The 23,251-nt window shown below is 37.0% G+C and overlaps 2 protein-coding genes across 8 annotated transcripts in view; one reads left to right on the forward strand and one right to left on the reverse strand.

Moving 5' to 3' along the window:
- LOC125399183 (solute carrier organic anion transporter family member 1A4-like) overlaps positions 1-7,953 on the forward strand; it is a 55,071-nt gene extending 47,118 nt beyond the window's left edge. For all 5 annotated transcript variants that reach the window (XM_087903995.1, XM_087903993.1, XM_087903994.1 and 2 more), the window contains 3 exons: positions 1,972-2,036; positions 3,057-3,174; positions 6,152-7,953. In XM_087903995.1, the coding sequence (XP_087760121.1) occupies positions 1,972-2,036; positions 3,057-3,174; positions 6,152-6,371 (403 nt within the window). In that variant the 3' untranslated portion in view covers positions 6,372-7,953. The remainder of the gene's footprint in view (positions 1-1,971; positions 2,037-3,056; positions 3,175-6,151) is intronic.
- Positions 7,954-17,694: 9,741 nt separating this feature from the next.
- The window catches only part of Slco1b3 (solute carrier organic anion transporter family member 1B3), a 79,514-nt gene continuing 73,957 nt past the window's right edge, over positions 17,695-23,251 (reverse strand). For 2 of the 3 annotated variants that reach the window (XM_085687308.2, XM_048432532.3), the window contains 2 exons: positions 20,769-20,886; positions 17,695-18,874 (listed from right to left, as the gene is read on the reverse strand). In XM_085687308.2, coding sequence (XP_085543434.2) covers positions 18,658-18,874; positions 20,769-20,886 — 335 coding nt within the window. In that variant the 3' untranslated portion in view covers positions 17,695-18,657. The remainder of the gene's footprint in view (positions 18,875-20,768; positions 20,887-23,251) is intronic. The other variant, XM_048432534.3, reaches the window with a different exon arrangement.

Here is a 23,251-nt window from a genome sequence, read left to right on the forward strand (position 1 = left end):
AGGGTAAGATGTTATATTTTTATATTAACACAAGTGAAGATGTGCTAAATGTCTTGTTTTAATTCATAGGTTCACAGACAGAAAAATTTTTACCAAGTATTACTAGTTCTTAAGACATATTCTTACAAATGAGTGAGATTTGGTTGTGACATGTCACCTCATCTTGTTTCAGACTGATTCAGCTGATGTGGCTACATAGGGCTGCTTTTCTCCCTCAGTACTACAGGTGTCCCTGTTCCAAAGCAGCATGTTCAACTGAAAGGACAAGTTTTCATTATAGAGGAGGATAGACAAAGTAAAGGATATATGAGTGACTGAACTATCCTATTGGATTCTCTAAACACATTCTCAAGAGATACTCCCATGTTACTGCATGACTGTTTCCACTTCCATGTCTCACTTACTGTCTCAATTACCTTAATTCTTAAGTTAACACTTAAACTGGGTGTAAAAAAATGTGTCATTGATGTTTTAATGTGTGATTTTTAAAATCATTCTGTGTGTGTGACTGTGTGTGTATGTGTGTGTGTGTGTGTATGTGTGTGTGTGTGTTTGAATTTTCACGCCATGGTGTGTATGTTAAAATGAGAAGACATCTTGTAAGGGCTGATTATCTGCAATCATGTGAGTTCTAGATACTGAACTCAGTTTATCAGTCTTGGTGGCAAGAATTTTTATCCACTGAACCATCTTTTAGGCCCTAATGTGTAATTTCTTGATGCAATGGGGTTCATGTCTATTCAGATTATTTTTCTCGTATTTCCTTGCACTATTTTGCTGAGTATGATGATTGCTGTGTCAATGATTGATAATACAGTCCTACTGTTTGCACACTGTTATCACTCTTCTAGTCTGTTGTGTTTTCTCGAACTCTTCCAAGGAATCACTTTCAAAATGAAATCCTACCAGTTCCATTTATTATGCTTTTCTTATACAAGGGTGTGTTTGGTGGGGAAAGAACACATCTTAAAAAAACTTCCACACTCCTAATTTATAAAAATAGTTTTCAGTTTTTATCCTGACTGCTTTATAAGCCTCTCTTTTGTATTTAATTTTGAAAACCATATTGTTTAATTTTGCAGGCAGTATAGGAAAGATAAATGTCTAAAGTTGTTAACTCCATATATCAAAGGCCTTTTTTTAATGGCATAGCCTATATGATGGATTCTTTCTCTGTTTATTTGTGGGATTGCCTTTACTATATCTTGAATTTTAATATAAGATGCATTAGATTTTTTATGAAATTGACAAAATGTCTGGCAAACAACTTAAGAGAAGAAAATTTATTTGATTTGTGACTTCAAAGGTTTGGGTCCATTATTTGTGATATAGCATGGTGATCACCATGGTAACCAGGAAGTTGATGTGGGAGGTGATGTATGCTGTGAATATATTTTATTGCCATTGGCTAACAAAGAAGCTGCTTTCAGTCAGTGACTTAACAAAGTAAATCCAGGCTGAAAAAGCTATAGATAGAGATTAGGTGGAGGCAGGGAGAAGCTATGTAGCCACCTGCAGGAGACAGTCATTCTGGAACCTTGCAGGTAAATCACAGCCACATGGAGATACACCGATTAATGGAGATGCATTAGTGTAAGATATAAGAGCTAGGTAGAAATATGCTTAAGCTATTGGCCAAACAACATTGCAAATAATATAGTTTCTATGTGATTATTTCATGTCTAGGAAGCTTGGAATCAATGAACAGCCTCCCCGAACAGGAAGCTATTCATCGAGGTTAGCAGTCAAAGGCTGTGCCTTGAATCAGAGGTGTGGAGGTCACAGGACAGTTTTCATAAGTCATACTCTCCTTTCTCTGTGTGTGCTTAACAGTAGAGTTATATTATCCTCTCTTATCAGGATAAAAGGCTTAACCACCAGGATCGTGAACCATGACTGTCATTGGGAGGATGCTAGGACAGATATGTGTTTGCATGATGTACTTTAATTTATGTGTGTATTGTTTCTCAGGTGTATGAAGTCTGAAGAGAAATCCCTTGGAGTTGGATTACATACATTTTTCATAAGAGTATTTGGTATGAACGACTTTCTTAGCATATCACTTTCTTAGTAAACCAGTTAACTTTTCTGAAGAAAAAGACAACAACTATATTGTTAACCTAAAACAAAACCCTTACCTTAGAGGAAATAAGAGGGTTTAATCTGTAATCAAGCATGAATCACCATGATGAGAACACAGACTCAGGTCATCCACGTATCAAGTTCCAACATGGCGGCAGTTAGTGGTGTTTATAGTTGGAGAACACAGGAAGTCATGAATAAGGAGCTTCTCAAATGTATCTGTGGAAATGTGAAGTAACTTGATGACAGCAAAGCATGGAATTCTCTTTTGAAGGCTCCGATCCTATCTGATAGCATTCTTAGTATTTGGAAAGTTCAGTCAATACATCCCACAAAGGCTTCATATGATAATCACATGGATATAACATCAGACACAGGGATAGGGCAATAAATGATAAATAAGAGAGGTAAAAATAATTTGTCTCTGTATCTTCAATATGCGAACTGTCCTCATCCTGGAAATTCCAACCACACTGTGGCATCTTTAACATACATGTGCTCTATCAATGTTACCCTGAACTCCAGTTCACAAACGCTTATGTTTGGAAATGGCTACTTATATTTAACTTGAGAATGAGATAACTGCAGAGATGATAAATGTTTCCCCTTGACTTTGAAAAGGTCACCTGAACTTAGTTACACTTTTCATCTTTTAGTAGATTCAAGAATAAAATTAGACATAAGTCATTCTGTTTGATATATTGAAAACCAGCACAAGACACTTCAGGAAATATATGTTATATACAATTATTAATTCAATGGATACTTCATTAGCATCTTATGTACAACTTTCATTGTCTTTATCTAGAAGCTTTACATTAACTCATAATTCCAAAAAGTAAGTATAGGAACTTTGGTTTATAATTTTTATATTGCTTTTAAGAGGGAAACTGAAGTACTTCCAAATAAAATAACACATCTCTTTCTTTTCTTTCTTCTTCTCAATGGTCTTTTTTTCTCTCTCCTCATTGCAGGGGGCATTCCAGCACCTATTTACTTTGGTGCCTTGATAGACAGAACCTGTTTACACTGGGGAACTCTGAAATGTGGTGAGCCAGGGGCATGCAGGATGTATGATATAAATGAATTCAGGTAATGATAATGTTTGTGACTTGTGCTTTTAATGTATAAAGTGTCCCCATTAGTATCTAACATTTTCTTCAGTGATAAGATTAAATTTGGTTTCATTTTTGGAATGTACGTGAATGGTATAACTTCCTATATGCGTATTTTCATATATTCCCATTATTTCTAAAGTGCTTGATACATATAAGTGTAAATGGGCTTCCTAACCTAACTGTTCAAAATACATCAGAAAGGGAGCAGGGCATCTGTGTAGATGTCCTGGAGCAATAGGAGGGGAGCTGCATCTTGAGCGGAGGCAGCATGGAAGAACACTGGAGATAAACAAGACAGCCAGATCCAGAGAACAGTGACAATGCCACTATTGACAGGAACAAAATCTCTCAGCTCCTACCACCCTATATCTGAGGACAGAGTAGAAGGTTCTTTCTTTCTGCAGGGGTCAGGATGACAGACCTAACACATTCAAGTACCGCGGATCCTGATGTTTTAGCTCCTGTAAATTTCACAGCCCTCTCATGCTTGCACCTGATATATGAAGAACCCCAAACCTGTGTTCTGCCCCTGAAGTTTAGTAGAAAATGTCAGGTGCCAGAGCCAGGGACTATCTTTAGAAGGGACCTGTTACCTGAATTTGATTGATGGTCTCATCGCTGGGAATCTATAGATGCTCCACTGCACTTAGCGGTTAACCATCTCATAAACAAAACATGGCTCAGCAGAGAGGTTGTGGTACAAACCGGCTGAGAGTATCAAGAAGGGGAAGGAAGTGACAACACGTAGAAATAACTGGGGCCATCACCCTCAAGAACCAGCAGACTGGGGAGCCTGGCCTCTGAGATCTGGGTGCAACCAGTTATGCGCTTCCACGCTGCTGTGTAGACTAAAAGTAGCACCTTCAATGTTTCCACCACTCTCAGTGCTACACAGGCACCAGTCGCTAACAATATCGTGGGATAACTGTGAGTTCATTGCTGCCCCATGCACAGAGGCCATACTAGGCTGATCTGGAACCAGAGTTTCACCTTGCTGGCTCTGGAGGGTAATGGGCTCAAGAAAGCCCACAAAGGAACTTTACATTATACAGACTTCACTGTGCAACTTCTTGCTTTGAAAATCACTTCAGCATAAGCAAAAAAGCTGTGGGTTAGACCCACTCCTTTGTTTCTGGGTGAGCAGTAGACTGAAAAGTTCTAGGAGAGAAAAGTGCTGGCCATTGTCCTGTCCTCAACCATGTCTGGCTATGATTAGCCTGAGACACCATTCCCAGCCTGGTATATTTATAGTAACAGTGTGGGGGGGTCTCAATTACTTCTGTCAGTGTATCAGTGTGGGTTAAAGTACCAGTTGCCTTGATAATGCATATTATTGGATATAATATACAATAGTGGGGTATTCCTGGAATAACCTGGAATTTTGAGAAAACTTACACCTTCTTCCTTTAAATTAATTTTGTCAGGGTCTTTTATAACAGTGACAGAAAAGTAAGCAAAGATACTTTTTAATTTTTCTTCTAGTGAAAGAACGCCAAAGGTGTTTTTAGGCTATTATACCTTAGGCATCTATACTACTTTTATATTTCCCCCTGTAGAGGTAGGCATGTTTTCTCTGTTCTTTTGTGGTCTAGGATTTCTGGCCTAAGGAATGGCCCTACCCACTATGGGACTTCTCACCTCAATCAATATAATCAAAATAATGTCCCACGATCCTGTTCACAGGCCAACAAAATCCACACAGGCCTTCACTAAAACTTCCTTCCCAGGAGATTCTAGATTGTATGAGGTTAACAACACTATCCATCACACCAGATTTTCCTACAAATATGTTGAGAACATGATGGAATGTTTTCCCTACTTAATTAGAAATATACTTGCCAAAATACCTACTTACCATACATATTATGTCCAGAAATTTTAAGGCATACTTTGTCAAATTTACAAGGAATAGATGCTTATAACAGAACAAAAGTTAGTCTCAGAAATGTTAAAAGGGAAAATTACCTAACTAATTTCAGGAAACATCCATATTCTGCATGATTAAAATGGACAAGTTCAGCAAATGAAAATAATTTAGGGCTAAAGATACAGCTCATGGTTTAAGAGTACATATTGTTCTTGCAGAGCACATGAGTTCAATTCCCATGACCCAAATTGTGCAGTTCAAAACCTCCTGTTACTCCAACTTAAGCTGTTCAGGACTCCTGAACACATGCCCACACAGAGACCCAACACATATTCATAATTAAGATAATAGAAAGAAATAAATTTATCATTATATGTGCAAAATAATGCATTAAAATTAATGAATTGAGATTATTAATATACAAGATGACTAATATGACTTACTTTAGGCAAGGATGTCAATGTCACAAAACTCTATTAGTATAACAGCATACAAATTCTTAGTAGGAAAGAAATCTTGAAAGGCAAGTTTATGATATTTTATGCATGTGTAATCAAAGTTGAGCAAACAAAGCAAAGAGCTCCCTTAACCTGATACAGGGATGTTATTGTCTCAATATTTTAGAAAATAGGCAATAATGGCGGGGGAAGCATAGTGACTTAGTGTGAAGTAATTGCAGATAGGGTTTGGTGAGGAGGCTGTTCATGTCACCTGCCCTGGCAGGAAATACTGAGGGCTACAAGTTCAGTTCATGATATAGGGGACCTCTTCCTCAGCGAAACCAATCTGAAAATATTCTCATAGAAACACCTAGAGATGTCTTTCTATAACGATCCTAAATCCAGTCAAGTAGACAACAAAAACTAGCCATGACCAAACTGAAAAAAATACATTTAAACTTGTTGAAAATTTTTGACATTTTAACTAACAGAATTGATAATTTAGCAAAGTAGATATATAAATTACATGAGCAAAAATAATCACCTAATGTTTCTCTTTGAAGAATAAATGATCTGTAAGAATGTACAAAACTAACTTTCACTGAATGCATTAAGATTTTATACAGATTAGTTGTTTTCAACAGGCACATTTACGTTGGGTTGCCAGCAGCTCTAAGAGGATCAAGCTATCTTGTGTCAATCTTCATTCTAAAACTTTTGAGGAAGTTCCAACTCCCTGAGGAAACTGACTCTTCAGAGGCTGAACTTGCTGAGATGAAGCTCACAGAGAAGGAAAGCGAGTGCATGGATGTGCACAGAAGTCCTGAGTTTGAGAATGACAGAGAACTGAAAACGAAGCTGTAATGAGATTTCTAATGGCCTGCATAGGCCCATGGACAGAGTCTGCATTTGGTTCTTCTGAGTCATGAGTTATGGGAACAATTATTCTGAAAGATCTTAAGAATGATTTTTAGTAATGACAAAAATATTTACTGTTATTATTTTTAAAATACAGTGGTAGCACTTAAGATTATCCCAGGGAAGACGATGGTGATCCCCCTATCCTCCCCCACGCATAGAACTTTAAATCAGTATGCATATGAAAAAGGTATTTTTTTCTCTTTTAAGTCAATTAAAGCAAGTGTGTATTTCTCAAATACGCTCAAAAAGCTTTAAGACTTCTCCATTCTCGAAACACCATTCAATCTCATTAAATTTGTGCTTCGATGTTGGAGTCATTCAGAGCTAAAAATTGAGATCTTACTTGTGTTCCATTGAAATAATTTATTCAAATTTATACTTTCTTTATGCAAGATATCTGCATACCTCTTCATCCACTTAGAAGTTTTTCACTCTCTTTTTTTTGTTCTCGGCACGATGATTCCAATATTAGATGTCTCATTAATGTGTCGTCTGTTGTTTTAATTCCTTCTTTCATTACTCGTGCCACAATTTGATAACTTAGAGCACTGAGAAATCATGCTATTGAAAATCTGATTTTTTATAACCTCTTTTCCATAGCAGTTCAAAGATGGTCATGAAACTCATTCTTAAAAGCAGGCATTTGAGAAAGCCAGTCCATTCAAAGGCCGTTGTATAGATGGGGCAGTATGTTAGTGATATAATGCTTGCCTAGCATGTGTGCGGCCCTGGTTTTAACCCCAAAGTAGAGTAAACTACTGAAAATAAAATGAGATACAACAAAATAATAAAATAAAATAAAAAATAAATTAAGCTTTGATGTTTCAGATGTTCTCAAAAGACTACTATTTCATATTCAGGTGGCCTCTTTGGCCTATTGTTCCTTTTACTCGTGTGTCCTTAGACACATTGAGGTCTATTAATTTTAAAAATATTTTTATAATAAAACATTTAAAGAGAGATGAGTTAGATGGTTCAGTGAAAAGGACTCTTGGCTCCCAAGCCTGACAAGATGGGTTTGATCTCTGTGACAACATGGTGGAAGGAGAGATCCATGTCTTGCAAGTTATCCTATGCCATCTCCTCCTGTACTGTGGTGTATACACCACTTCTTCAAACAAACAAATAAATAAATAAACAGATAAAAATTATAAATTTTTAAAGAGAGTCTTATGCTATAAAAGTGGAATCAAAAATATTGAAGCTATACATTAATGGCAAAATCAAGTTGTGACAGTTTGATTGAGAATTGCTCCTCAGGCAAATGGACATTTGATTTCCAATTGATAACTCTGCTTGTGGACAATTCGGATTCTTCCTTAATGGAGAAAATGCACCACTGAGTTGGGTGTTGAGAGTTAAAAGCCTCACTTCCTGTTCACTCTCTGCTTTGTGCTTTGGTTAAAAAAGTGGGAACTCAGCTTCTCCCCAGTCACCATGCTTGCTGTTTCCTGTCATGCCTTCTTACCATAAAAGAATTCTGTCACTCTGGAATCATAAACAAAAATAAACTCTTTCTTCTATAGGTTGCTTTGTGGTCTTTTATCACAGTAGTGAAATCCTCTTATTTTGTGGCATATAACAAATGAAAATATTTTAAGGAACAACAAGCCTTTCTGCTGTTTTAGAGTGATGGCTCAAGATCATAGTCAAAACTATTTCTCACTATTCCTCATTTTTTCTTCCCTTGGCAATGAAAAGTCAATAATATAAAAATGGCATACATCCCTAAAAATGGGGAGAATGAAATAGGGAAATGTGTGAGTTGGAGGACAGGATAGTGTGGCTATTAATATAGTAAAGAGAGACTATCTAGTAGAGTAGATTGAAGGCAGTTACAATCTCAGAAGCTTTTTAAAGGAATCAGAATGTTCATGGGAGAGATGACAGTTTCTGTTACTTGAACTGAAGTCAATCCATTTCCAACAATGAAAGACTTATTTTGCTCATACTTCCAGAGGTCTCAGGTCATGATCAGTCAGCCCTACTGCTTTGGTTTGTATCTATGTAGTGCATTGTGGAAGAAACTCATAGGAATGAATTCACTGACCTCACTTAGGCTGGGAATCAAAAAGAGAGGCTTTGGAGGCCCCTAGCCTAGTATCTCTTTCAAGGGCTTACCAACATGGACTCAACTTCTTCCTTCTAGGCCCCATCTCTTAATGTATCAACCACCTTTCAGCAATATCTTGCTGAAGACTAAGATTTTAACATGTGGGCCACTAGGGGTTGTCCAAACCCATAAAACAGAAAAGAGAAGGTAGACAACCTAACTGATGGGTTTTCTGTAGTTACCTTCGTGTTACCTTTATGACTTTCTAAAGTAGTGAATGTATCTTACAAAAAGGAAAGTTTTATGGGAGAGTGAATGCAGCACCATAATTGTCAACCTGAAAGATAAAATGATTTCATTGTTGCAGTTTCTTTTATTGTTTTTTGTTGTATTTTACTAAAAAATAAATCTCAGGAGTCAGATACTAGGGAATAAAACTGAAAGATCCACGGAGCAATGGAAAAGTGAACACCTCACCCTCTTTTCCACCTCCCCCAATAAAAAAACAAACAGCTACACATCTCTTCTCATCCTTCCTTATTCCCCCTGTATGTCCCTCTATCTTCCTCTGATCCTGTCAGAAACTATATTGTCCACTCCAGACAGTTGAATGTGGATTCTGTCTACTGAACCAATGTTCATTTCCATTGGCCATCTTGAAGCAACAATGTAAGGAAAATATAATAAAATCCCCTGCAACATTTGATGGCAATTGTTAAAATAAAGGCAATCTCTGTAGGACAAAGTATATTCAGTGAAGATCAGCCATGTCCAAAGAACTTGGACCATGATCGACTTTGTTGGCCATTGAATATTGTTTTCAAACATTGTCTGTGACCTCAGATGCAAGATTATTGTGGAAATAATCATTCTATCATTCTGCCAATAGCTTTGGGGTACAGACTGTGTGTGCTACTTGAGGACAGATAAGCTGAAGTGGAAAGCATGTCCACCCTCTTGCTCTGGCTGGTGCCTGTCATGTGGAGAGACCAAGTGGCAGAGAAGTGACACAGGAACAGTAGTGACGTCATCCATACTCTATCTGTGAGTTATATCCCCTTAATAAGTTGTTTTTTTCATGCCTTCACTTGGACCCCAACATGAACTGAACCTCATGGCCCTCAGCTAGCCTGCTAAACAAAGATTAGATTCAGAGTTCTCATTTTGAAAAAAAGAAGGGGACTTGCTTTGGGACAATGGTCTTATATTGTTTTACTAAAACACTAATTGACCAGTAGCCAGGCAGGAAGTATAGGTGGGATAACCAGGCAGGAAGTAGAGATGGGGCGATGAAAACAGGAGAATTCTGGGAAGAGGAAAGACTCAGTCTGCAGTCAACACCGAGGAAGCCAGACATGGAGGAAGTAAGATGAGAATGTCTTGCTGTTAAAAGGTACCAAGCCACATGGCTAACACAGACAATAACTATGGGCTAATATAAGTTATAAGAGTTATAAGAAGTCTGAGCTAATAGGTCAACCAGTTTATAATTAATTTACACCTCTGTGTGTTTCTTTGGGACTGAATGGCTGCAGGACCTGGTGGGACAAAAACCTCTGTCAACATAGGATTATCCCAAATAACCGGCTTTAACAAGCCTTACCCAGTTTAGAATGTGGTCCTCAGTTTAAATGGAAGAGCTATTGGACAGAGGAAGCTAAAGCCCATGAACATCAAGATGAATCAGGGGCTATGAGGTTCCCCCAAATCAACTTCTTGGTAAAGGCTGTTATACTGATATAAATAGTCAGGCTACATACAATGAACACATCATATTCCTATACTGTACAGCAGCCTTGAATGCTTGGGAAAGGATTCAAGAGCTAGGAAAAAGAATTAAGTCATATACTAAAGTTATACAAGGCCCAAAGTCAAAATTGTATGCCATTCTTATGGTACTGAGAGATTATATAGAACCTTTCCATATAGTTACTGACTCTCAATACACATTGAAACTGCTAAATTTATTCCTAGTGAAACAGAGTTAACTTTATGTTTTATACAATTACAGGAAATAATCAGGAATAGGAAACATCCTATGTGTATAACACACATTGGATCCCATACAGGTCTTCTAGATCTTCTAGTACAAGGTAATAATAAAATTGATATTAATAAGGAGTACACTTTAGGCCTCAGAATTTTATTAAAAAACACCTTGTCAATAACATAAGTTTAAATAAGGGCTTTCCATCACTTGGCAGAAGCCATAGAAATTATAAAAAAGGTTCTACTTCTTCCTTCTATAACACCTTTACTTTCAGGAAGTAACCCTAAAGATATGTAAAAAAATGAAACTTAGCAAATGGATGGTTTTTTATTTTGGAGAATTAAAATATGTACACCATAGAATATACATGGTTCAGTTTTTCAATGGGCAACTGCTTTGAGGTCTTTAAAGCTAATTTTATTTTTTGTTGTTGATTTTTGTTTGGAGATTTTTTTTTTCATTTATTGAGACAAGGATTTTCAGTGTAGCTTTGGAGTCTGTCCTGGAATTTGTTCTGTAGACCAAGTTGACCTTGAAGTCAAGAAATCTACCTGCCTCTGGCTCCCAAGTGCTAGGATTAAAGACGTGCAGCACTACCACACAGCAAGGCTGATTCTGCAATTACACACTTATTAGAAGTCATAGCCATTATAGGAATACCTGTATAAATTAAAGCTGTCAATCTCCAGCATATGTCTCTAGTAAAATAAAATAGTTTTGTATATTATAATACAAAGGCATATTAAAATATACCACCCAATCCTAAACTACAAGCAGTTGTAGATAGATCTAATCACAATCTAAAAGAAATGCTTAATAAACAGATAAGGGGAACTAAGATACCCCCCCCAGAGATAGATTGCATAATGCCTTATTAACCTTGAATTTTCTTAATGCTATTGAGAAAAGAATAACTCCAAGAGACTTTGGACAACAGAAAAAGTTTCTGAGTTGAATCGACCTTTGTACTTCAAGGACATGTTGACCTCAGAATGGAAAGCAGGACATGTGCTACATTGGGGAAGGGGTTTTGCTTTTGTTTCCACAGGAGAATAAAAGCTATAGATACCATCAAAATTAATTAAGATTAACTCTGAACAGGAGAATCCTCTTGATAAGGAAAAATGACAGCTCATCCACTGATGTGACAATCCTATAAGTTGTAAAGAAAACTCACAAGTGTCAGGGCGAGGTTTTGTTTTCGTCTTTACAGGAAAACAGAGATCTTTTACTTTAAAGAAATCAAAAGACCTTGGACATATAGATGTCTAAAGAAGAAAAAAACTATTCAGGAAAAAAATATCAAGTTAAAAGATACCTTGCCTGTGATACTAATATTCTCTACATGGTAAAAGTTAACTACCTAAACCTCTCTATATTTTTACTATCAGAATAGTTGTAGTCCCAGTGTAATTAAAAATCAAAGCTGGCTTTGGAGATGGAGTGTGATTCTCTACTTCTCTAAATTCAAGCATGTTTGTAAATGAAAATTTCAGAGCTTATGTCTGATATCAGAAGAGCCACCTGGTGTGAGACAGAAGAAAACCAAAAACTTAGGGGCTATTGTCACTATTCTATTTCCCCTCATACTTATTTTTATCTCTTTGGTACCTTTCTTTGTGTGAATATTTTTTCAAAAATTTAAACTTTCTGTTTTGATATTAGTAAGGTTTAAGTCTTCCACAGTGAACAATAAATTTTCCTAACAGTAATCTCTGAAGTCTCCAGAAAGAAGTTGGGGTCCAATAACAATGATTCTACCTGTTTCATAATGATGTCATTGAGTCAATAAATACCACTCAGAGATCAGCTTTAGACTAAAAATTGCTCACGACAGTTCCAAATTGGCCATCTGAGATGGTTCACCTTTTTTCAACACTCTAGTCAGAACTTCAGATAAGCCTTACCATTCACTACTCAGAGACTGGCTATCTGGCTATAAATGCTACAGCTAGTCCTATTGAGATTTAATCTCTGATTTAGGTTTTTGCTTTTTTTTTCTTTTACAGGATCCTATAGACATATCATTGCCCCCAAGACAGTTTTTATAGGGTTGGGGCAGAATAATAATAATTAGACATAGAATTTTTATTTAGTTTAGAATAAAAGAGGAATACGTTTGTAAGATAATAAGATAGATGAGTGTATCTACTTGCAAACTATTTTAACAATTATTAACCAACAAAGGTGGAGGAAGTTGAAGAGCTGACATCTTCCGGTTACTTTTAGCCATCGTGATTTTTATGTAAATTCTTTTTAATAAAAATATTTCAACAACATGAGGCACAAAGTTAACAGATATTACCATTCATTGAAAGAGAATTTACCTAAGGGAGTGTGATAACATCTGGAGCCTTTTTCAGTATATATAACAGCTTTTACATTGTTACATGGATCACCTATCCTATTCTTAGTTATCAGCCTGGATACCTAACTTTCTCCAGAAAACATTGAGGCCTCATGCAGTTAGGACCAAATTGCATATGATGAACTGGGAAGAATGACTGGATACTTAGGTGAAGGTCCAATGAAGTTATTTATCTCCTTCTTGAAGGAAACTAATCCAGTTCTGACTATTGTGTGCAGACATGTTTAGGGTTTTACTGAGAGATTTTACACAGAAGGTTTTACTTAATTTTATAACCAATTATATGTGTCTACAGATGGAGGCAGACAATCTGAAAAGCTTTAATGAAAAATTTTCTTATAAAGTTATCAATTTTCAGAATGACGTAAGTATCTGTAACCTAGAGGCCATTAAACAGAAAACTAAAAGCCCTAGGCATCTACAGGAACTCAGAATATGTCACTCTCAGGATGTTGTCACTTTAAAACAGACTTTTTAAACATATTCAATAAGGTTCTAAACCTTGAAGGAACAGAAAGTTTGTATTTTAGCTGATTTAAAGCATACAGTGTCTTTTCTCTGTTTTATTTTCTTGTCTCTTTGTTGTAGAGCAGTGGTTTTCAACCTTCCTAATGCTGAAACACTTTGATACAGTTCCTCATGTGGTGGTGATCACTAATAACATCATTATTTTATTGCTACTTCATAACTAAAATTTTGCTACTGTTCAGAATCATAGTGAAAATATCTGATGTGCAGGATATCTGATATGAGATCCTTGTGAAAGGGTCATTCAGCTCACAATAGGGTTGCAATTCACAGGTTGCGAACTGGGGTCCTAGAGTCAGTCAGATGGCTTTCTGACTTAGGACAGAGATTTTGGAGGATATTTTTAAATAAGCATGCTTTGATCAGTAGAGTGGAGCCATAACACAACTCCAGAGTTAACTTTTCAATAAAGAATAACATAAAGCAATACTTCAATATTATCCACAACTAACAGACACTTGAACCCTTGCAAAACTAAATCTAATAATCAGAGGGAGAGGTCGGAGAATGCCCAGAATAAAGAAGGCTTAGAAATAAGAAAGTTTGAGCCTGACCAGATGTGCAGCAGAAGTAGAAATAGGGGTTTCTGACTTTCCTGAGATCTGTGCACTGTGGGGAGCCTGCATCTCTCCAGGCCCAGAGTGAATGTGGCAGTAGCTAGAGTTCCATAGTGACAGAAGTCAGATGGGAGATAGACCACATCCTTCAGAAGCAGAGGAAGGGGAAATGATTGCAAACAGAGGACTGAGAACTCTCTGCTGTACCTGTGGGACTTAAACAGCAGACTGCAGAAAGCCAATGACAGGGACAGAGAGAGAGCAAGTTCCAGTCTGGAGCTGGCGTGGAGGCTACCAGGAGCAGTCTGCCTCATAGAAACACTGAAATTTTTGTAGCATGAAACTCAGTGGCAATTTGGCTGTGCTCATTTGACTCCCACCTTTGCAACAAAACTTGAGAACACAAATCTGACAGACAACAGCGAACAATAGAAGACACAGTACAGCAATGTAATTAGGTAATTCCAGAAGAACTCAGACATGTGAAGGCCGCTTTCACTCATACACCAAAACCAAGACAATATGGCGTCTACTCTGCTCCAGAGACAGTCAATGATTGCATTTGAAAGAACCCTTGTCTCCGCAAATGTTCAGACTCCAAAAACAGAACAGAACAACTCACAAATCAAACTGACCTTCAGAAGCACATAGGCTGGCAATTCTTATTTTTGTTTTCATTTGCAAATTTGAGGTGGTTGCAGTCTGGGCGTCTAGAGGCCTATCAAACCTGCATTGGACTTGCTCCATCTGGGACCTATCACCTACTAGCGATCTTTAATTTGTGGCTGCCATGTCCTTGGGCTCCCAGACATCCAAATCCACTGGGCCTACATGGGGCACCATCCCCAGACCTGTGTCTGGCAACTCCCAGGGTTCTTACTGGGGCCTCCTCCACATTTTGTGGAGGTTCTGACCTCTGGGAAAATATCATGGATTCAATCCAACTACAATTAAAAGATTTATTGATTGCTCCAAACAGGACAGCGGTCTCTGAGACATACTTGGGATCGCCATGAGAAAGGGGGCAAGGGAAAGATTGTTAAATGTGAAAATCACAAGAAGATCTTGAGTATCTGTATAAACAAGCCAAGAGCTGTTTTCCTCTGCCAAGACTGGGTAGTCAAAGTGACATGAATGTGTTCATAAGCAAGATGCAGAAGTCAAAAAGCAGGTAGTCAGGATAACATAACAAGTAGAGGGTCACAACTACACATTTATGAGTGGAAGGGTTTACTAAGCCAGCCATTTCTGGAATTTTTCTTCCAGGAACTAAAGTCAGAGACAAGTGCCTAGCAGATACCAAGATGGATTCCTAACATGAATAAAAGGGTTATTTTAGTATCACAGTATATTCTGATGTACTTCAAATTGATCTTCAAATTCACAATAATTAATGGCAAAATATCCATTACAGAAGTATAATAAAAAGAGATTTCTGGCTTCAGTAAGAATGTTTCAGCTATGAACTACAATAGCAAAATTGTTCAAAAAATTCAAATTGTAACCTTTCTTAACCTTAGCAATGAGCTGATGTTATTTGGCAGATAGCTAACTCAAATCTTGAAAGAGTTAGACAGATAAGATGGCTTAATCTCATCCTAGTTGTCAAGTACTGTATTTAGATGTAGATTGTGTGGGTGACTGTCATGTGTTTATGATCTTACTTTAATTTTCTAGGTCTTGATGTGAAGAGGTGTGACTTCATCGAAGTTGTTGGGTCACTGGTGTTGCTACTCTCAGAAGGGACAATTCCTTTTTAGAGTATCTACTTAGTTCCTGGGAGAGTGGGCTTCAATAAAACCAGCAAACCTGGCCCCTTGGTTGCTCTGGCGTCATACCTCACTATGTGATCTCCTCCACACTTAATCACACCCCTATGTTATCATCTACCTTGGAACTCTCAAGAGACACCATGCATATATAACTTTTCTGAAGGGAATCTTACAAATGTCTGTTTATTCCAGGCAAGATACCAGTGGCAGACTAAAGTAACAATTCCACTGTCTACCCTGATGAGCCAGTGAGCTTGGTGGGCTCTTCTGGGAGCATGGATGAGAGGTTAACAGAATGTGGGTACCTTGACAGAGCATATCACCAAAAGTTTTCAGCCCAGAAAGATTGATGACTTCTCAGAGTTGATAGATGGAGTCTCTCCTTTATGTAACATTACAGCCTCTACATAATCTAACATTTCCTAAGACTGCAGCAGAAGTGCATACAGCTGTGGTGGGTAGGAGGGACAGATGAACCATTCAGATAATGATCTAATAACCATCGTATCCTTGTTAGATTTTTGTCAACTGATACTAGGTGGAGTTATCTGGAAGATAGAATATCAATCAAGAAAATGACCCCAACATCTTAAACTGTAGGCAAGTCTGTAGGACATTCTTTGATTATTGATTGATGAGGGAGGTCAAGTCCATTGTTGCTTGTGCCCCAGTTTGGCAAGTAGTCCTGGGACATAAAAGAAAGCAGGTTGGGCAAGTCATGGAGGCCAAGCCAGTGAACAGTGTTCACACGTGGGCTCTCCTTCACTTTCTACCTCTAGGTTTCTGCCCGGAGTTCCTGCTGTAAATACCCGCAATTACGGACTATGGCTTGTAAACTGAAAAAAACTGTTCCTTGCTCAAGTTGCTTTTGGTTAGTGTTTTATCACAGTGGCAGAAAGTGAAGCATTACAGCCTTGTTGTGTGTTCCACATTCTGGAACAGGCTGAGCCAGAGCCATTTCATCTTTTCTCTCTGAAGCTTCCCAACATCTCTTCTTTTTGACCCCCATGTGGATACTTTTAAATGTCATGTTTTTCTCTCTTCCTCTCCTCCATCTTTCTCCTTCAGTAATCACTGAGATTTACAACTTTCTTGTCCTGGGTTTTTTCTTTAATATTCTAATAAGTTGTCCTTGAGCTAAACATACAAACAAACAAAAGTATTTTGTTTTTCCGGGAAAGAATAATGCTCACTGACCTAGATGGTTGGTTTTTCTCCAGATTTCTATGCATGATTATGAAATCTGTTCTTAGTTTCACAGTGGAAGGATACCTTACCATGTGTAACTTCTAGATCAGTTCCCTGCTACTAGCAAGATTCATGCTTCATGGCTCTGGTATACTAGCTCTGCTAAAATATCCTGTCACATGAAAGATTATCAGACTATATTAGAGATGTTTTGAATCCGAATCTCCAGAGCAGGACTAAAGTTTTTCACATATGTGTAAAATATGGGCGTGTGTGTGTGTGTGTGTGTGTGTGTGTGTGCGCGCGCGTGCGCGCACGCGCACACGCTTTGCTGACAGCTGATTAAAAATTATTTCCCATACCTCATTTACTTTGACATTTTGTCACCAGCGGTGGGCATTATGTGGAACTTTTGCAGTTAGAGACTTGCTGGAAGAGAACTTTGAGGTCTTATAGTCTGGCACCAATTCATGTACACTGTGTTTCTGTGTTTCTGCTTCCTGAATGTGGATGAAATGTAACCAGCAATTTTCCAGCCTCCTCTGCTTATTGCCATGCCTTTACCACCAGGATGGACCCTATAAATCTGGAACTGCTCCTTAAGTATAGAACTGCAAGGCAAAATAAATCATTTTGTCCTCTGGGTTACTCTTTTGACTATGTGTTTTATCATAGCAACAGAAAAGTCACTAATGTAATAGGCAATTTTAATGCAAACAAAATGTTTCAATCTATGGCAATAAAAAAGTAGAACCACTACCACCCATTATACTAGATACAATCCCACTAGAAAATACAACATCCAAAGACTTTTGTCTGCTTTTCTCTACTTCATATCTTTATTTCAGTGATTATTTACACATATATACATATATATGTATCACATCTAAAACAAACAACAGATAAGTACAACACTGATAAATGGTGAACTCTGATGCTTTCTCCCACACACTTTGGCACACACTTGTCTCAGCCAGCTGACAGGAGGAGTGAAGGCTCATTTATTCAATGGTCTTTGCTTTCTTCATCCAATGTGGAGTTTTCCAATCCATTCCTATGGCTCTTAAAATGCACTCTATGTTAAGTTTTCTGAAAACCATTTTTTTTTCATTTTTTAATGTCTTCATCTTATTTCTCAATAATATGAGAACATGCACAAAGAAGATGTGTATGTTGTGAAACACAATTTCAAATGAATAATTCTTTAAAATATAAAACTTACCATGGACACCAGAGGATGTTACGGATGTTATGTCATGTTCACATCAACAGAGACTTCAGGCAAGAATAAAACTATTCAAACTTTGACATTTAAAGAAACCCAGTGTTTCTCAATATGCACACAACCAATTTCCTTCCTTTGCCACTCTGCAAATCTTAGACATTTATTTTATTGAGTTATGAGAGCTTAAGTGCTTTTTCCCTATTGTAAACTAATTTTCATGCTTTAAATTTGTACAGATAATATATTACAATCCTAGCCACTTACTTTATTGAGTTGTGAATGTTTAAGTGAATAACTGTTTTTCTGTTGTAAACTAACAAACATTCATGCTTTAAATTTGTGCAGATTATATATTCCAATCCTAGCCTCAAATGCACAGCTATACCCTGAGAACAATACTCCTGTTCCTTTTGATTTGTAGTTTCTTCTCATTACAAAGTCATACCTTATCCATTGTTCATCAAATGTAAAATATGGAAATCTTCAATGAAAGGACAAGAAACTTGTTTGGAAGCACAGCAACAGATGTGTCTTCTTTCTTTCTTTCTTTAAAGAGGGGTCTCATTGCATGTTCCACCAGCAGGCACAGAATGGTATCCATTTTTATTTAAAGATTCTGGATATGTTTCATCTATCACTTTCCCATCATTTCCCAGTGTCTTGTTGCCTTTTCTTTCATATTTTTTCTTCATGGCATAAATTAATACAACATATAAAATAAGTGCTGGAGTCTTTAACAATGCACTCAAACTCAAATAGATGGTTCTAGGGGAAAATGGTACAAATATTACTTTATATTATGTGATATAGCTTATAGTACTTATTTCCAGTATTCAAACCATAATGAATAAAGTTAAATTATATATAAAAATATTAAATTTATTAAGTTATAAAAGCAGAAAAGAAACAGTTCCAGGGATTTAGTCCATTGAGTCACAAAGAGATTGAGATTATTTCTAAAGAATTTTCAAGACAGAAAAACTAAACTCTGCTGTCTCTAACTTTATGGTGATGAAAGAGAGGAATATTCGGCTCCAGCCCCCACTAAGCCATCACATCCCACTCAATTAATGGAGAAAGTATAAAGAAATACAGTTGGGTTTCACAGTCCAGATATCCAGGACCACTGAGACTGAGATTTAACCATAAGATTATAGAAAGCCAACTTTCCCACCTGTGCCTTATACCACAACCCTAAAGGTTTATAGTAGTCTCTTTACCATAATACTTTACTTCTAATTTTCAAGAAAAGAACCAGAAACACTCAAAATAGAAGGAAATGATAACCATGGCTTGAAGAGAATGAATAGTCTTCAAACCCAGTCGTTGATGTGTCAGAGTGCTGAGATTATCAGAATGGAGACATGATACTAACAACATCCTAACAGGCACCATGGCACCAACTCCATCATGACACCAGGTCTACCATGACTTCACTACCATCATGACACCAATACCATGTGACATCAACACCATCGTGATACCAGCTCCTCCATGACAACAATATTAGTGACAGTGATTTGCAACAACAAGAAAACTTATTTTTGGTTGGTGGCAAGATGGTTTGCAAGATAGACTGACAGGGTCATACAAACTAGAATAATGGAGACATATTCTTCTCCAACATGCACTACTTTATATCCATTAGCAATGGAAGGCCACCTCTGTAGTTCTGCCTCTTTGTAGTGTTCACTGGTATTTTATTCTTTTGGGGAGTTCAATGGATCTAGAAAACTTCCTTGTGACTGAATGATTAGATCCAGTTTCTTCTTCCAATTTATATTTTGCCTTTAGGTGTTGCTTAAATTATTTTTTGTTATGTAGAGTTTTAAAATTTAACATTTTCTGCTACAATTTTAAGGAGATGGGTCATTATAAAAATATACTCTTGCATCCCAAGCAGGTTTAAAAAATTCTACTTTGAGTAACATCTGTTTTATAGTTAATCAATATTTAAAATTACAATTAATTCTTTCCTAAGGAGTATTGTTTCCATTTGTTCTTCCAAATTACCATTAAGTTGTATGCTCTCCACAAGAATATAACATGAGTGTTCTCTCTTTTCCCCTTCATGCCCTGCTAAAGAATGCAGAGCCAATGATGTTTCAGGTATGACCAGAGGTTTAAGAGACAAAAGCATAATTGAGCAAAAATATATCTTTTTACTTCAAGCTGCATGACTTTGGCAAGTTATTCGTTATCCTTGAACCTTCCTATCTTTATATTTAATGTAAAAATATAAATATGAATTCACTATTGCTTCTAATATCATTAAATGAGATTGCCTGGTGCAATACTGAATCCAAAGTAAGGGTTGCTTTATGATAACAATAGTTGTTCATTTATTATTGTTTTGAAAATAATTTTATATGGGGCTACAGAGATTGCTTAGAAATCAAGAGCATTGACTACTCCCGCAGAGAACTCGGGTCTGTCCTCAGGACTCACATGCCGTCTCACAAACATCTATAATTCCAGTTCTAGAGAATCTGACTTCATGTGACCTCTGCTGGCACTCCACACATGTAGTGCACACACATGCATGTAGGTAAAATAACTAGTACACGTTAAAGAAAACTTTTAAAAAAGTAAATGACACCATTTGTCAATTTGCATAGTCAAATGACAAAATCAATTAATGAGGTATATGACAACTCACCCAAACAATGTAGAGTTATATACCCTACAAGCCCCTCGTGCTCCACAACTGGTGACGGACCACTTCATACACGTTTTGTCGATTAAGGCACCAAAATAGATTGGAGCTAGAATTCCTCCTACAACATGAGAGAAAAAAACTATCAACCCAAGACCCATACTTCAAATGTAGGTAGGAGGTATATCACATTGATACATTATGAAGAAAGTAACAGTTGAAAACTTTCTAGCCCAATTGCATTGTCTCTGCTTTAATATATGCAAGAATTAATATTAGTAGATTTCTCAAAAGATTATACCATAGAGTAATATCATAAACATCTTTTGTCTATCCCTACTCTTCCAACACACATAAGGAAGAAGAAATTCTAATTTCTGTAAACTCTGTTCTTCTGCCACCAATTAGCTGAAACCTAATTAGTGAAAAGGAGAGTGTTGTTAGTAAAGCATGGTTGCATGCTACTTTGTTCTTCATCTGAATAATCTGGAACAACTGGAATAGAATTTTACATTTATTAATAGTGAAAATAGCACTTATCAAAATCCTATAGAGGCGGGAGCTTATTCTCTCTCTCTCTCTCTCTCTCTCTCTCTCTCTCTCTCTCTCTCTCTCTCTTTAGAAAACTAAAATGCTGAACAGGTGATTCAATGGTTTAGATATCTTACTGGCCTTGAAAGTATCAGCATTCAGTTCCCAGCATCTACATCAGGGAAGTCACTGCCTATAATTCCAGTTTCAGGGGATCTGATTCCCTCCACTGGATTATATGTCATTTCATGCATGTGGTGCACATACAGAAAAGCACACATACAAACTTACATATAATTAAAACTAACTAGACAACCGAATAAAATTAAAAATGTTTAAAGGTGAAAACAAAAACTAAAAATAAAATTCTTTTTGTTTTTTAAATATTTATTTATTTATTATATATACTGTATTCTGTCTGCATGTATGCCTACGGGCCAGAAGAGGGCACCAGATCTCATTACAGATGGTTCTGAGCCACCATATGGTTGCTGGGAATTGAACTCAGGACCTTTGGAAGAGCAGACAGTGCTCTTAACCTCTGAACCATCTCTCCAGCCCCTAAAAATGAAATTCTTAAACCAGGAATATCTTGTCAGAGAAGTGCAGGCCCAACATCACGGAACATCCATCTCCTGCCATGGGATGCTGGCGTCTAAGTTCAGACTCTAGTGGTGTCCTCTGATTCTGCAACCAGGGATGTTCTTTCCACTGATTTCATACGTGTTTAAATATCTTTTGAAGTGTCGCAAACACTTCAAATTAGGGTTCTTGTGGGTAAATTTTGTTTTGTGTATTCTGATTGCAAGGCTTGAATAGTTGGATAGATGAGATAATTTAAGCTAAGAAAAGCTGGATAGGAATAAGTCAAGCAAAGGCTGGGCATTTATAAGTAAAAATAAGTTTCTTGGTGTATTTATTTGGGAGCTGGGTAGTGCACCTCCCAAAAAGACAAAAGAGTAAAAAAATACAGCCAACAACATTTTGGCATACCAACATGTGCACAAAATTTCATGCAGGACCTAAGAAAGCTGGAAGAAAGATAATGAAAACAGAAAGGAAGAAAGAAAGAAAGAAAGAAGGAAAGAAAGAAAGAACATGACTCATTTAAAAAGTGTTGCAGTCCAGCTATTAATGCTAAATAGAAGCTAGAAGTGTCAAGCTAAGTAAAAACCAGTAGTGACAACACAGGTATAGGTTTCCATAGCCAGGAAGGTTTAATGCAGCTCTGGGTTAGGAACTTCCTACCAGACATGAGCCTTAGGCTTGGCTTTTCTGACCTGAGAAGCAGGCTAAGCCAGTCACCAAAGCTGTGTGGAGGTCCTAGCCTCACTGTTTAGGAGGGTTTTTTTTTTCTCTCATGCAGACAAAAAAACTAAAAATCAGCAGGGAAAGAGATCCAGATGGAAAAAATCTGTAAGCAGGTTCTAGTGTGTTTTTCAAGGTGCATAGGCTTAAGAAAAAAAAAGAAAAAGAAAATGGCTATAGACAGTCAGAAAGAAATTAATAGTTAAAAAAATTAAGTCTTTAGAAACAGTAAAAGTATTATACAGGGAAAAGCCATGTAAAGATGGGAAGTGTACAAGGAGCCTGGATCCTGTATAGTATTGTGCTGATTCTAAATTTTTTCGATGTTTATGAGTTAACAACAGCTGCTGAGGATTGGGAACTGGACTGCAAATTGAACCAGCAAAGAAGATACTTTAGGGCTACCTTAACTTTGTAAAAGAAATCAAAAACTGTATTTGTTAAATGAAAGTTACAACTGCTTTCGGATTTTATTTCCATGGTTGAGGAGAGGTTATGGATTCCTTCAGGAATAATATGGGTTGGGTTTGATCAAGGGAGACATTCTGAAACTTGACAGGTGATATATATCAACAAAGGTTACCGATGGACTTCCCAGGACTTGACCATTATCTCAGTTTATCTCAGAGATGATTAAAATGTCTTTG

This window comes from Myodes glareolus, chromosome 3 (genome assembly GCF_982192425.1).
Source record: "Myodes glareolus chromosome 3, mMyoGla1.1, whole genome shotgun sequence".
NCBI lineage: Eukaryota > Metazoa > Chordata > Mammalia > Rodentia > Cricetidae > Myodes > Myodes glareolus.